Source organism: Propithecus coquereli, unplaced genomic scaffold, assembly GCF_000956105.1.
Source record: "Propithecus coquereli isolate 6110/MARCELLA unplaced genomic scaffold, Pcoq_1.0 Scaffold92, whole genome shotgun sequence".
In the NCBI taxonomy this organism is placed as follows: domain Eukaryota; kingdom Metazoa; phylum Chordata; class Mammalia; order Primates; family Indriidae; genus Propithecus; species Propithecus coquereli.
The window spans coordinates 5421694-5435194 of record NW_012155507.1 but is presented as its reverse complement, the minus strand read 5'-3'; the positions used below and the strand labels follow the sequence as shown (position 1 = coordinate 5435194).

Genomic DNA, 13501 nt, shown 5'->3' with positions numbered 1-13501 from the left:
TCTTTCTATTTTTAATAGAGATGGGGGTCTCACTCTTGCTCAGGCTGATCCCGAGCTCCTGACCTCGAGCAGTCCTCCCACCTTGGCCTCCCAGAGTGCTAGGATTACAGGCGTGAGCCACCATGCCTGGCGCATAATTGGTTTTTGAATATTGAATTGACCTCCCATTCTGCAACTTCGCTAAATTCACTTATTTAGTAGTTTTTTAATTAGATGCTTTAGGATTTTCTACAATATATAATCAGGTTATTTGCAAATATAATTTTATCTTTTCCTTTCTAACATTTTTCCATTTTTTTCTTGCCTTATTGAACTGCCTAAGACTTCCAGTAGACCTCCAGTAGAATGTCGAGTAGATATATTGGAATTGCTCCTGATCTTATGGGAAAAGCATCCAGTATTTCAACATTAATTACATTGTTAGCTGTAAGTGTTATGGTAGATAGTTATTATCAGGTTGAGGATGTTTCCTAATATCACTTCTTTTGCTGAGAAGTTCTATCATGGATGGATGTTGAATTCTGTAAAATGATTTTTCTGCATTCCTTGAGATGATCGTTTTATTTATTTATTTATTTTTGAGACAGAGTCTTGCTCTGTCACCCGGGCTAGAGTGCCATGGCGTCAGCCTAGCTCATAGCAGCCTCAAACTCCTGGGCTCAAACGATCCTCCTGCTTCAGCCTCCCAAGTTGCTGGGACTATGGGCATGCTCTACCACGCCCAGTTAATTTTTTCTGTTTTTAGTAGAGACGGGGTCTCACTCTTGCTCAGGCTGGTCTCAAACTCCTGAGCTCAAGTGATCCTCCTGCCTCGGCCTCCCAGAGTGCTAGGATTATAGGCGTGAGCCACTGCTCCCAGCCCCAATTGTTTTATTTTTATTCTTCATTATGTTAATGTGTTGAATTATGTTGAATGAGTTTTTTTGTAGCCCCAAAGTTTCTTTTTATTTTATTTTTTTTTATTTCTGCATATTATGGGGGTACAAATGTTTAGGTTACATTGCCCTTGCCCTCCCTCTCCCCCGTCAGAGATTCAAGCGTGTCCATCCCCCAGATGGTGTGCATCGCACTCACTATGTATGTATATACCCATCCTCTCCTCCCCGCTCCCATCTGCCCGACGCCCGATAAATATTATTCCTATATGTGCACTTAGGTGTTGATCAGTTAAAACCAATTTGCTGGTGAGTACATGTGGTGCTTATTTTTCCATTCTTGGGATACTTAGTAGAGTGGGTTCTAGCTCTATCCAGGAAAATAGAAGAGGTGCTAGATCAGCATTGTTTCTTATGGCTTCATAGTACTCCATGGTATACATATACCACATTTTATTAATCCACTCATGTATTGATGGACACTTGGGTTGTTTCCACATCTTTGCAATTGTGAATTGTGCTGCTGTAAACATTTAGGTGCAGGTGTCTTTCTTATACAGTATCATTTGCTCTTTTGGGTAGATGCCCAGTAATGGGATTGCTGGATCGAATGGTACTTCTACTTGTATCTCTTGAAGGTATCTCCATATTGCTTTCCACAGAGGTTTCACTAGTTTGCAGTCCCACCAGCAGTGTATGAGTGTTCCTGTCTCTCCACATCCATACCAACATTTATTGTTTTGGGACTTTTTGGTAAAGGCCTGAATGAGTTTTTTGAAGGTTGTCTCAACCTTGCATTTCTAGGATAAACCCTACTTGGTCTATTCTCCTTTTTATATATTGCTGGTTTCAGTTTGCCAGTTTTTGAGGACATTCCCTCTATGTTCATGAAGGATGTTAATCCATAATATTTTTTATTTATAATATCTTTGACAAGTGTTTGTATCATGTTTATACTCATCCCCTAAATTGAGTTGGGAAGCAGTAGGGTCTTTTAAGCTTTACAGAATGAAGAGGATGATTGTCTTATATACTGGATTTACAAATAACCCTGTATTTTATGTTTTAATTAACCACTATCACCCCCCATTTTGTTAAAATAAATTCGTAGTATATTTAAGAATTGAGTACTTAACTGATACAATATTAGGTCCAAATAAGCAGTAAGTATACATATAATCTTTCATGTTAATGTTTTAATGATATTGTGAAAAATGTTTAAAGATGCTACCTAACAAGGCTTACTTATACCCAGCAAACTAAGGCAGTTTCTTGTCTGTCCTTACTTCCATTTGACCTGAAAAAACATATCGCTGTAAGACTTTGTACATGGTGCCAACAAAGCTTTTATTCTTTAGAGTTAAGGCTAGTATACTATTTCTCTAAGAGCACATTGCTCTTTTTTAATTTTAGTTACATGAGCATGCAGCATACCTTGTGGATAGCATGTGGGACTGTGCTACCGAGCTGCTGAAAGACTGGGAATGTATGAATAGCTTGTTGCTGGAGGAGCCACTTAGTGGAGAGGAAGGTAAGGACGTTTAATTACGGTATTTTTTCCATCTAAACAGTTTTGAAAAAGCTCTTTACCATTTTAGTGTTAACATAAGTAGTGAAAAATCCTACTTTGTGCATAGGTTTGTTTTCTTCATATGCATGAATCTCATGCTATGTAGAAAGGTGTAATTGCTGTCAACATTCTTTATTTTTTGTATCTGGGTTCATATTTTCTTTACTCAAATGTGTGGATCCATAGTGGACAGACTTGGAATGCTGAGGGGTTTAGGAAGGTTTAACTTACTCTGATACTTTCTGTGATACAGTCATGAGATTTCCTTTAGTACCTTAGGTGAAATTCTATTCACAGGCAGAAGAAACTGTTATGTAATATTATAAGTGGCATATAGGGAGAAGAAATAGGTTTAACTCTTTCTGATTTTTTCTTTTTAAGCACTAACAGACAGGCAAGAGAGTGCTCTGATTGAAATAATGCTTTGTACTATTAGACAAGCAGCTGAATGTCATCCTCCCGTGGGAAGAGGGACAGGAAAAAGGGTATGCCAATGTATTTTCGATATTGTAAACTGCATTTCTCCTTTTTCACTATCTTTTTTAAAAAGTCCTATTTTAACCATAGAAGAAGAATTTTAGAGTCTTAGGTCTTATTTTTCTGATGACCTTTGCTTATAAATATGTGTTAGAAGTAAATTTTAAGGCATTAGTAATTTGAGAAATTTGAATTCTTTAAGATACTTTGTTAGTTATGCAGGAGATATAGTGATTGATAGTTCTGCCTTCAAGAATGAATGTAGTACACCATTTTAGAATGGTGCATTTTGGTGTTTTAGTTTATTCATAGATTTGCTTTCTTTTTATTCTAATATAAAATTAGAAATTAAAATGGAGATGATAATTCTTCAAAATAGGGAAATTCCTATTTTCTGGGATCAGATTTTAATGTGTTATTGCAAAGAAACATGTATATGTAATTTACACTAACAATTCCATGGGTGTTTAAACTCTTCATTGTGAAGCACAAAAATACATTTTTATTTTGTGACCTAGAACACACATATATATGTGTGTTTGTATATAACTCAAGCAAAATTCACAAAGCAATACTGAAACTTACGTGATGCTTTCTATTTTATTTGGTTTAAAAACTTTTTGTTTTATTTCTGTTTTTTTAGTTGCTTGTAGCCACTTACTATTTTGAATTTGTAATTTGTGTGTCATGGTCCACCTTCTGGGGCAAGCAGAAGTGCTGCTGAATCCCATTATTATATATAAGCTCCTAAACTACATTTCCTATTCCTAATTGATTCTCCTTCCATCCAAAAGTAGAGTTGGTTAGTCTAATTAGATATTGATTTTCTCTCTGGGACTATTCAGATTTTTTTTGATGTTTCAGGTGGCTTTGCTTTTTGATAATATTTGTTATTCTCTTTTGTATCATTTTTAGGGTTAAAGTTTTACGTTAGAATTTTTTGTGTCCATCATTTAAAATACAGTTTTATTTATTTTGTATGTCTTAATTAAAATTTGATTACTTAACAGTGTTAGTGGACTTAAATATTAATAAAAGTCTTTGTTACTTTAGGTGCTGACAGCAAAGGAGAAGAAGACCCAGTTGGATGACAGGACAAAAATCACTGAACTTTTTGCTGTAGCCCTTCCTCAGTTATTAGCAAAAGTAAGTTTGTGTCAGCATCATAATGTTACTAAGAAATCATAGGGGTTTTTTTGGAATGCATCACAGAATATTATGTTTACTTATCAGTTTGGTGTTTTTAACATGCTCTTTTTATTTCACAGTACTCTGTAGATGCAGAAAAGGTGACTAATTTGTTGCAGTTGCCTCAGTACTTCGATTTGGAAATATATACCACTGGACGATTAGAAAAGGTAAGGCGTTATTTGTGTATAAAAGACTTTGAAGAGAAATTGTTAATTTAGTTCATCCCATCATACTCTTTGTTTATATTTTTAAAATGTTTTTGTAATATGAAAGGAGACCTCTATTTTATATATCTTCTGTATTTTAGATCAGTTCATTTTAGAGAGTGGTGCTAATGAGGCTTTCCTTTGCTTCATGCCCAAGCCATACCTCATTTTTAGCCACTATGTGACAATATCACTGATTGTATATAGAGATCAAGGGTGAGTAACTGGATAATCACAGTTCTAAAACAAAAGCAGCTTATTCATTGAACACTTTTACTGTGTTCCAGGAACTATTATAAGATCTTTTTTTTTGTTTTTTTGGTTTTTTTTTGAGACAGAGTCTCACTGTGTTGCCTGGGCTAGAATGTCATGGCGTCAGCCTAGGTTACAGCAACCTCAAACTCCTGGGCTGAAGCGATCCTTCTGCCTCAGCCTCCCGAGTAGCTAGGACTACAGGTGTGCACCACCATGCCCGGCTAATTTTTTTCTATATATTTTTAGTTGTCCAGCTAATTTCTTTCTATTTTTTAGTAGAGATGGGGTCTCGCTCTTGCTCAGGCTGGTCTCGAACTCCTGAGCTCAAACAATCCACCCACCTTGGCTTTCCAGAGTGCTAGGATTACATCTTTATATGTATAAACATTCTTACCAAAGCCCTGCGAGATAGGTAATATTATTCGTGTTAAATTTCAGAAAATAAATATGGATGGATCAATGTATTTAGTTACCACAACTAGAAAAACACTTGAAAATGTATGCTCTACATTGTAGAGTTATATATGAAAATTTTCTCTGCAGTGGTATAGCGGTGCAGTCACTTTATGCATATCATATATACCTTAGTTTTGATTTTAAAAAATTTATTTTGCAGCATTTGGATGCCTTATTGCGACAGATCCGGAACATTGTAGAGAAGCACACAGATACAGATGTTTTGGAAGCATGTTCTAAAACTTACCATGCACTCTGTAATGAAGAGTTCACGATCTTCAACAGAGTAGATATTTCAAGAAGTCAACTCATAGATGAATTGGCAGATAAATTTAACCGGCTTCTTGAAGATTTTCTGCAAGAGGTATATAGTTCAAGTATTTTGTTAGTTGGGCCCCTCCACTCCAGTAACCTAATTAGTCACCCAAGTCTCAGACTTGGTGATAGTCCCTAACAGTATATTATAAAGATTCTCAGGCTTTTTATTCATTGAATCATCAGGCTACTATTACTCCTCCACAAAAATAGGGAAGTGGTAAGAATCTGTGACTTAGAGATGAGATCAAAACTAACATCTTTTTTAGTTTAAAGAAATGATCTGGGCCATTACCTGGGGCTGTTCTGGAATAGGGTATTAATGGAACAGAAAAATTGAGCTAAATTAAAACCAAGTAGCCCCAAAAGGTAGGTTTTTTTTTTTTTTTCCCAGTGTTTTAGCACTGTTGCTGAGGAAAGGCCATTATTGTCTTTGGTATTATAAAGCCTTGATAAATTACGTTATAGCCACTGTCATTGTTGGAGTTTCTTGTGTTGTGCTGTTGTATTTCCAAAGAGACTTAGTGCATGGCACTTGAATACAGTTGTGTTTTTATTGTGATTGTTATTTATTCTGGAAATACATATTTACGGTAAATTTATTTGAATAAAATGTTATAATTGTCAAATTAATGCCTTTAGTCTTTTCCAAATCACATTTTTTCTTTTTCTTTCTTTCTTTTTTTTATTTTTGAGACAGGGTCTCTTGCCCTGTCACCAGGGCTAGAGTGCAGTGGCATCATCATAGCTCACTGCAACCTCAAACTCCTGGGCTCAGGTGATTCTCCCAACTCAGCCCCCCAGTGGCTGGGACTGCTGGCACATGCCACCACACCTGGCTAATTTTTCTACTTTTAGTAGAGATGGGGTCTTGCCTATTGCTCAGGCTGGTCTTGAACTCCTGGCCTCAAGCAATCCTCCTTATTTGGCCTTCCATAGTGCTAGGATTACAGGCATGAGCCACCTGACCTGGCCTCCAAATCACTTTTTATTTCAGCATATTATGGGGGTACAGATGTTTAGGTTATGTATGTTGCCCTTGCCCCCCCCCAAGTCCGAGTTTCAAATATGTTCATCCAAATCACTTTTATCATTAATGCTGTAAAAGTCATATGGACTTTGTAATTTCCAAACTTCTTGTTTTATCAATTACTCATTTAACTTTTTTTGGCATATAGTGTTAATCCAGGCTTATTAGGTTTTACTCATTGGAGGTTTGTGCAAATATATTGATGTACAGTGATCATATTCTCCATTAAAAATTTTAATGGCTCTACTCTTGCCTAAATATGATTGTGATTAGGATAAGTTAATTTAAAATCAAGCAATGGTTTGTTAATTAAGTTTAATTACTTTGTAGAAGAATCAAAGTTTAAAGACAAGTACACTTTTCTTTTGAGAAACCTGATGTTCAACAGAGTATTTTCAGTAGTGCTTAAACAATTTCATGTTTCACGTATTAAGATTTTATAACATTTTTCAAAAGTTAAGTTACCCTTAACCGGAAACTATATTAACACACATTGATATGTATTAATTCAAAAAGGACTAGCATATCTAGTCATTATTCAGAGGGTTTTTTTCCCCATTTACTTGTGATTGGTCTCATATCTTTCTGAAGATATGTGTAGGGTTTGACAGAGGTTTTGTCCTTCAGGTGTTGTCTTTATGATCTCTTCCTTGTCATCTACTGTATTTTTCCTTACTGTCCTCGTGCATTTATTACTGTGAAACAGTTGATATCTTCAGAGTTCTGTGTCAACGTTTACTTAAAAAGGGAGAAGAATGTCATTCCATTTTTCTCTCTTGGTAATAATGTTCCTGTGATAACAACCTTGGGTTGACTCATTATCCCAGCCATATTGCCATAAATTTTAGCACATCCTAGGTATTGAATGACAAAGTTAATTTGTGGTTTTTATATTATTTTAAGAGTCAGAGTTTTGTTCTGTTGCCCAGGCTGAAATGCAGTGGAGCGATCATAGCTCGCTACAGCCTTGAACTCCTGGGCTCAAGTGATCTTCCTGCCTCGGCCTCCCTAATAGCTGGCACTACAGGCGCATGCCACCATGCCCAGCTAATTTTTAAATTTTAAATTTTGTTGAGACAGGGTCTCGCTATGTTGCCCAGTCTAGTCTTGAAATCCTGGCCTCAAGCGATCCTCCCTCCCTGGCCTCCCCAAGTTCTGGGATTACAGTCATATATTATTCTTCATTTTTCAAGGTGGTATCACTATTTTGATATCCTAGGAGTTTTTACTTTGTTGGTTTCTAATGTATAATTAATATCCATAGGGCGAAGAACCTGATGAAGATGACGCATATCAGGTATTGTCAACGTTGAAAAGGATTACCGCTTTTCATAAGTAAGTTGAATCTTAAAGTTTCTGATTTCTTGAAAGTGTACAAAAATGAAAATCAACTTGCATGTTTTATGGCTTAAAATGTTAACAGATTCTAATATACGTTTATTTTTTGTTGTGGGGAGCGTGTTAAAAAGTTTACTGTATTTAACACTCAAGTTCAAAACAATTGTGATTTAGGGTCCGCTTTTTAATATAACTTAATTCTCTTTTTTACAGTGCCCATGATCTTTCAAAGTGGGACTTGTTTGCTTGTAATTACAAACTTTTGAAAACCGGAATTGAAAATGGAGACATGCCTGAACAGGTTTTTATTTATTCACAACTTGCATATTTAACTTTGAGAAACAAAGTCTTGTGACTTTTCAATTTTAACTGTCTTCTTTTGGTTCTTTTTACAGATTGTTATTCACGCATTGCAGTGTACTCACTATGTAATCCTTTGGCAACTTGCTAAGATAACTGAAAGCAGCTCTACAAAGGTTTGTGGTGGTTTAGTCGTGTTTTTATTAGATTTAATATCATTAACAGTTTTCAGCAAACTTATACATTTAACAAGACCAGTTATTTAAGTGAAGTGTTGCTTGTTTCTAATTTACTATTTATGAACATGTACCTTTAAAAAATAGTCCTGTTTGTAGTTTGATGTATATTCAGTGGAAGAATGGTTTGTTTCAAGGTATGATTTTTTTTTAAATTAAAAGTTGTTCTCATTAGCAGGTGGCATAATTTATGGCTTTCCATATTCCCAAAATTGGTCACCAAAAGCCTTTGAAACAAATAGGTAATAAGCCACCTGCCCCTAGATCTTCTTATGCCTTGGTATTGTTTTGGGATCACTTTATTCTTATTCAAGATCTCTCTAGTGATGTCCCAAATTCACAATAAGTCATTTTCTGATTGAGTATACGTGCCAGCTTACTAGTGCCAAAACTTTTAAAGGTTTACTCACAATCGTAATCCTTCATGTGTTTAGTAATTGAACTAAACAGGACTGCCTTTTCCATTTGTAAATCAGAATTTTAAACATTGTACTTGCAGTAGTAGATGTTGCCTTAAATGTTATTTGGGCTCATTTTTATAAATATTAAGCAGTTTCTGATAGTTACGATTTTAGTTGTTCATAGGTATTTTCTTCAAAAGAGAATCCTCTTGATAATAAGTTTATGTTGCCTAAACCCGTAGAATAACATTAAATGCTTAGAATTTCTCTGCACTTTTAAGGTTTTGTTCTATCTATAAATGGATTTTTCCTCTCAAAATCTATATAGTATTGTTAAAATTGTGTGCTTTTTCACACTTAGGAAGAAGTTTATTTAACTAAATATTAAGCTTATAGTAGGAGCAGTGACCATATTAACATATGTGGTTGCTAACCTGTGTTAAAAGTTAAAAATTAAAATGCGGGAAACGGCAAAACTTTTAGTAGAGGAAAATGGCGAATAGAAAATTATTTATGTAAAGCTTGGTTGAGTTTTCACCCAATGTTATCTCCAAGTTAAACCTGTTTTTAATATAACTTTTCTATTACTTATACCAAATATGTAGTGATAGTCTATCATTTGGCATCCAGTATCATAAAATGGGCCAAAGGTTGTAACTTAGTAAGTTCATGTGATTGATCTTTATAGAATCATTTTCTATTTTAAATAAACTGGTAAATATTTATAAAAAGAAAAATTATAAATTTAAGAGACATTTTGAACTTTAGAGTGATATCACAAAACTGATTTTTGCCACTCTCAGTTTTTAAAAAGTACAATCAGTATCCTTCAAACAGCAAATGGAAGCTGCCATCCCTTTTTTATTAATTACTTTCTTCCATTTGTGAGTTGGCCACCCTTCGGATAATAAAGTGAGCATGGAGTGTAAATCTTTACTCTTTAAGTTCTGAGCTAGTGGCTTTATTAAAGATAGCCATATACAATTATATAAGTTTTTTCATTCTATAGGACCCAGACCACCTGGGATATTACCCATTAATACACCTGACATTTTTAAGGCTGAAATTTGGTGAGATTTATAAGAAAAATGGTCTTTCTTTTGTTTTCCTTTCTGGTAAATTATATAAGAAGAAATATAAATCTAATGCACAAGGAAAGTTTAGCTCGCTCGCTCTCTCACACTCACTCACACACACACTCTCTCTCTCTCTCTCTCTCTCTATATATATATATATATATAAAAGAACGTTTTTAGTAATTTAAAACATTTTAAAGAAATACTAAATGAGATTTTTTTCAATATTTAAAAATGTTCATGTTAAATTTTTTCAAGGAGGACTTACTGCGTTTAAAGAAACAGATGAGGGTATTTTGTCAGATATGTCAGCATTACCTGACCAACGTGAATACTACTGTTAAGGAACAGGTTAGTAATTACTATAGATAGTAATGTTTTTGTAAGGAATCTTCATAAAATCTTAGCTAATTAGAAAATTTTAACAATACTAAGAGCGAACAAATGAGAAATACCTTGTATCTGTCCATGTATATACCATGCTAAAAAATATGTTAACATATTGAGCTTGTACATAATAAAATTGATTAATTTCATATGGAGTTTCTAATTGCATTAAAGTTTACACTCATGTTACAGTTGTTCTGTGTTGTTGTTTCCTTATGACACACAATGGTAAATAGACACATTTATACAAATTATAGATGTATGAAATTATAAAAGTCATTCCTGAAAACAATACAGCAAGTTTGCTTCTAGGAGGAAAGGTCCATAAGGTTTTATCATCTCTGAGAATATGATCAGGCGCTGACATTCCTGCCCATTCTGATCTTTGCGTGGACCTTGTCTGAACTAAAAATTTTAATCACTTGCCTGTCTTCCAAGTGTTACCTTCCCACTTCATATGCCTTCATGATTCCATTACTGCCAACCATCTCAATTCTGGAAATAGACTGTTACCTGGTTTGATCCTGAGACTAAGATTATGTTTAGTTCTGATTCCATAATTAAGAGGATAAACTGCATTGGAAACATGCTTTTTAAATGATTTTACGGGAGTATGTTTTAATAATAATTTTATAAGAAATATTATGGTATAGTCAAAATGCTTATGGTGATTTCAAGATTAAAAAAAAAAACATTTAATACAGCTTAACCTTTGTTGATTGGGGTAGAATTCTAGTAGTCACCCCAAGTGCTATTTTCAGAAGCTGTGGTATGTTGAGTACTATTTTAGTTCAGAATGTTGTTCACATATACTGACCCTTTTGTCACTTGTCCTTATTTCATTTTAAAATAGCAAAACTAATTTTAATAAAATATATTTGGATTTTTATAGTTAATAATTTGCATTCAATGCCCAACTGTTAGTCTCTTGTTTCTTATTTCATACTCTCTCTTGTCCCTACCATACATATATGCTTGGGCACATAGAGCATATTCAGTGGCCAAGATGCTGTTAACTGCATTTTGCGTTTTTCTTGCAAAAACATGAAATATATTACCATAACTATTGCATTGCTGAATTCTCTCCAATTTTAAGTATGTAGTTTTGAACTGTAGCAATAAAAGGTTTGGAACTTTAATTTTCATCTCTACAATTGAGATGAAAGGAACAAGATTTCTGATGATAATAAATTGAGTTTAGATTCAAATGCTTAGAATTGGATTTTAATGGAGTATGCACAGATCCAAACCTAATGCACGAAATATTACTTTATATTTGCATGTGCTACCAGGATAGTTGGCATAATAGTCCCTATTTTTTATAGCATTAACACGAAATCCTTTGTTCAGGCCTTGAGATTATTTGGTTGTTAAATAGTTTGTGTGTCAATCTTCCTAATAGCTTCCAGAAATATGCCCTGGTCAGCTTGACCTGCCAGTTCATGTAATTAGTAAATATCATCATACTTAACACTTTATATCGTTAACTCTATATGTTACAAATTTCAGTAGGCGCAAATTACTATTATGGTAGTAAAATAGGAGAAGAGATTGATTGGAGGAGTAAAAGCATAAAATAAAGAGATAATGTGGTTAGTTGCCAAAAGGCAAAAGTGTTGATGAGATCTGCTTTGCAATCTGTATTATAATATGCCTTTCCAGCAATGGTCTTCCTTTAAATATATTTTCCAATTGACTTCATGACCCAAAAATTCTATTTCCATTACTCCTTCTCAACAGATAATTTTTTTCCAGTTACCTTTTGGCTAATTTTTACCAGTGGTTGACTCCATTTAAAATTCTTGGCAGAGTTTTTATTAAGCTCTTTGACATATAACTTCAACTTTATGTTTTTTATAATTCAGGTTTACCTGATGAGCAGCAAGCAGGCCTATACCTGGCTATGTATTCTTGACTTAATCAGTACACATTAGCAATGAGAGTGCTTAAAAAGCACCACAGGCTTTGTGACTTCTATTGTTATGCTCATCTCCTTGATGTTTTTTTTCTTCCATAGAATAAAGAATGGTTCCAAGTTTATACGTTATTTCATATTTGAGAATGAATACCTCAAAGCATTGTGGTACAGTGCAGAGAATGGGATTTGGAGTCAAAACTTGAGTTTGAGTCCTGACTACCTGGCAGTGTTAACATACTGTACTACTCACTTAACATTGCTGAAAATAAAGAACAATATTTGTGAAATTACTCTGCAGTTAGTAAAGCATTATGCAAATATTGGTAGTTGTTATAGAAATTATACTTCTCAGATTTAAAGTCTTAGGAAAATATTAAACATTGATTTTTTGCTTAAGAGTTTCAAATATAGAAAGTTAGATTCTGTTTCTGTGTTTATATATATATATATATATGTTATTTGTGTCTATTGGTAAGAAACCTCAGATTATAGCATCCTTTTCTTTTTTTTTTAATAATAGGCCTTCACTATCCTATGTGATATTTTGATGATCTTCAGCCATCAGATTATGTCAGGAGGGCGTGACATGTTAGAGCCTTTAGTTTACACCCCTGATTCTTCGTTGCAGTCTGAGTTGCTCAGCTTTATTTTGGATCATGTCTTCATTGAACAGGATGATGATAATAATAGTGCAGGTAATTTTATTGCTATCTTTTCTTTTTCTTAAATCTGTGTGTCCACTATAAAATTTAAGTAGCAATGTACCTTTTTGCACTGCATTATATTTTATCCTTAAAATGTGAAGTACACATATATATTCTAGCGTACTTTTGTTCATTACTTATCATATTGTAAACAAAATGTAACGTCACAGAGCATAGGCTTTCAAGTCAGTTCTCTGCTTCTCACTAGCCCTGAGCCTATTTTTCTAATTTGTAGCTATGTCATAAAACTGTGAGAATTAATTAAAATTGAGCAAAGTGACCAGTACAATACCTGGGCATACATCATAGGTACTCAATAATATTTACTCCCTCTTCCCCTTATTTGTTGGTAATACCAATATTCAGGTAATTTGAGAAGAACTTTTTATTGTATAGTTGTATCATATAGGTTTTTATATTTTGTGAGTATTAAACAATGTGATTTCTCAATGTTAGAAAAATGTTTGCAATTGTTCTGTAAAAGTCTAGGGCAGTACAGGATGTTTGCAAGAAAATAATCAAACCAACCTCGCCTAGTGTTAAATTACTCTTCACACCCTAATTGCATACACACCCTAGTTGCCTTACTTGAACATGAGGTCATGGAAAAACAAGTAGTATTTGGTCACTTCTTTCTGGGTTTATTTTTATTTATTTTGTGAGACAGAGTCTCACTCTGTTGCCCGGGCTAGAGTGCTGTTGGCATCAGCCTCGCTCACGGCAACCTCAAACTCCTGGGCTCAAGCAATCCTTCTGCCTCAGCCTC

At 34.2% G+C, this 13501-nt stretch overlaps 1 protein-coding gene across 1 annotated transcript in view; it reads left to right on the top strand.

The window, feature by feature from the left end:
* STAG2 (stromal antigen 2) overlaps positions 1-13501 on the top strand; it is a 135421-nt gene that overhangs the window by 91070 nt on the left and 30850 nt on the right. The window contains exons 16-23 of the mRNA XM_012664830.1: positions 3976-4068; positions 4191-4280; positions 5191-5394; positions 7640-7710; positions 7927-8014; positions 8109-8189; positions 9985-10077; positions 12552-12726. Coding sequence (XP_012520284.1) covers positions 3976-4068; positions 4191-4280; positions 5191-5394; positions 7640-7710; positions 7927-8014; positions 8109-8189; positions 9985-10077; positions 12552-12726 — 895 coding nt within the window. The remainder of the gene's footprint in view (positions 1-3975; positions 4069-4190; positions 4281-5190; positions 5395-7639; positions 7711-7926; positions 8015-8108; positions 8190-9984; positions 10078-12551; positions 12727-13501) is intronic.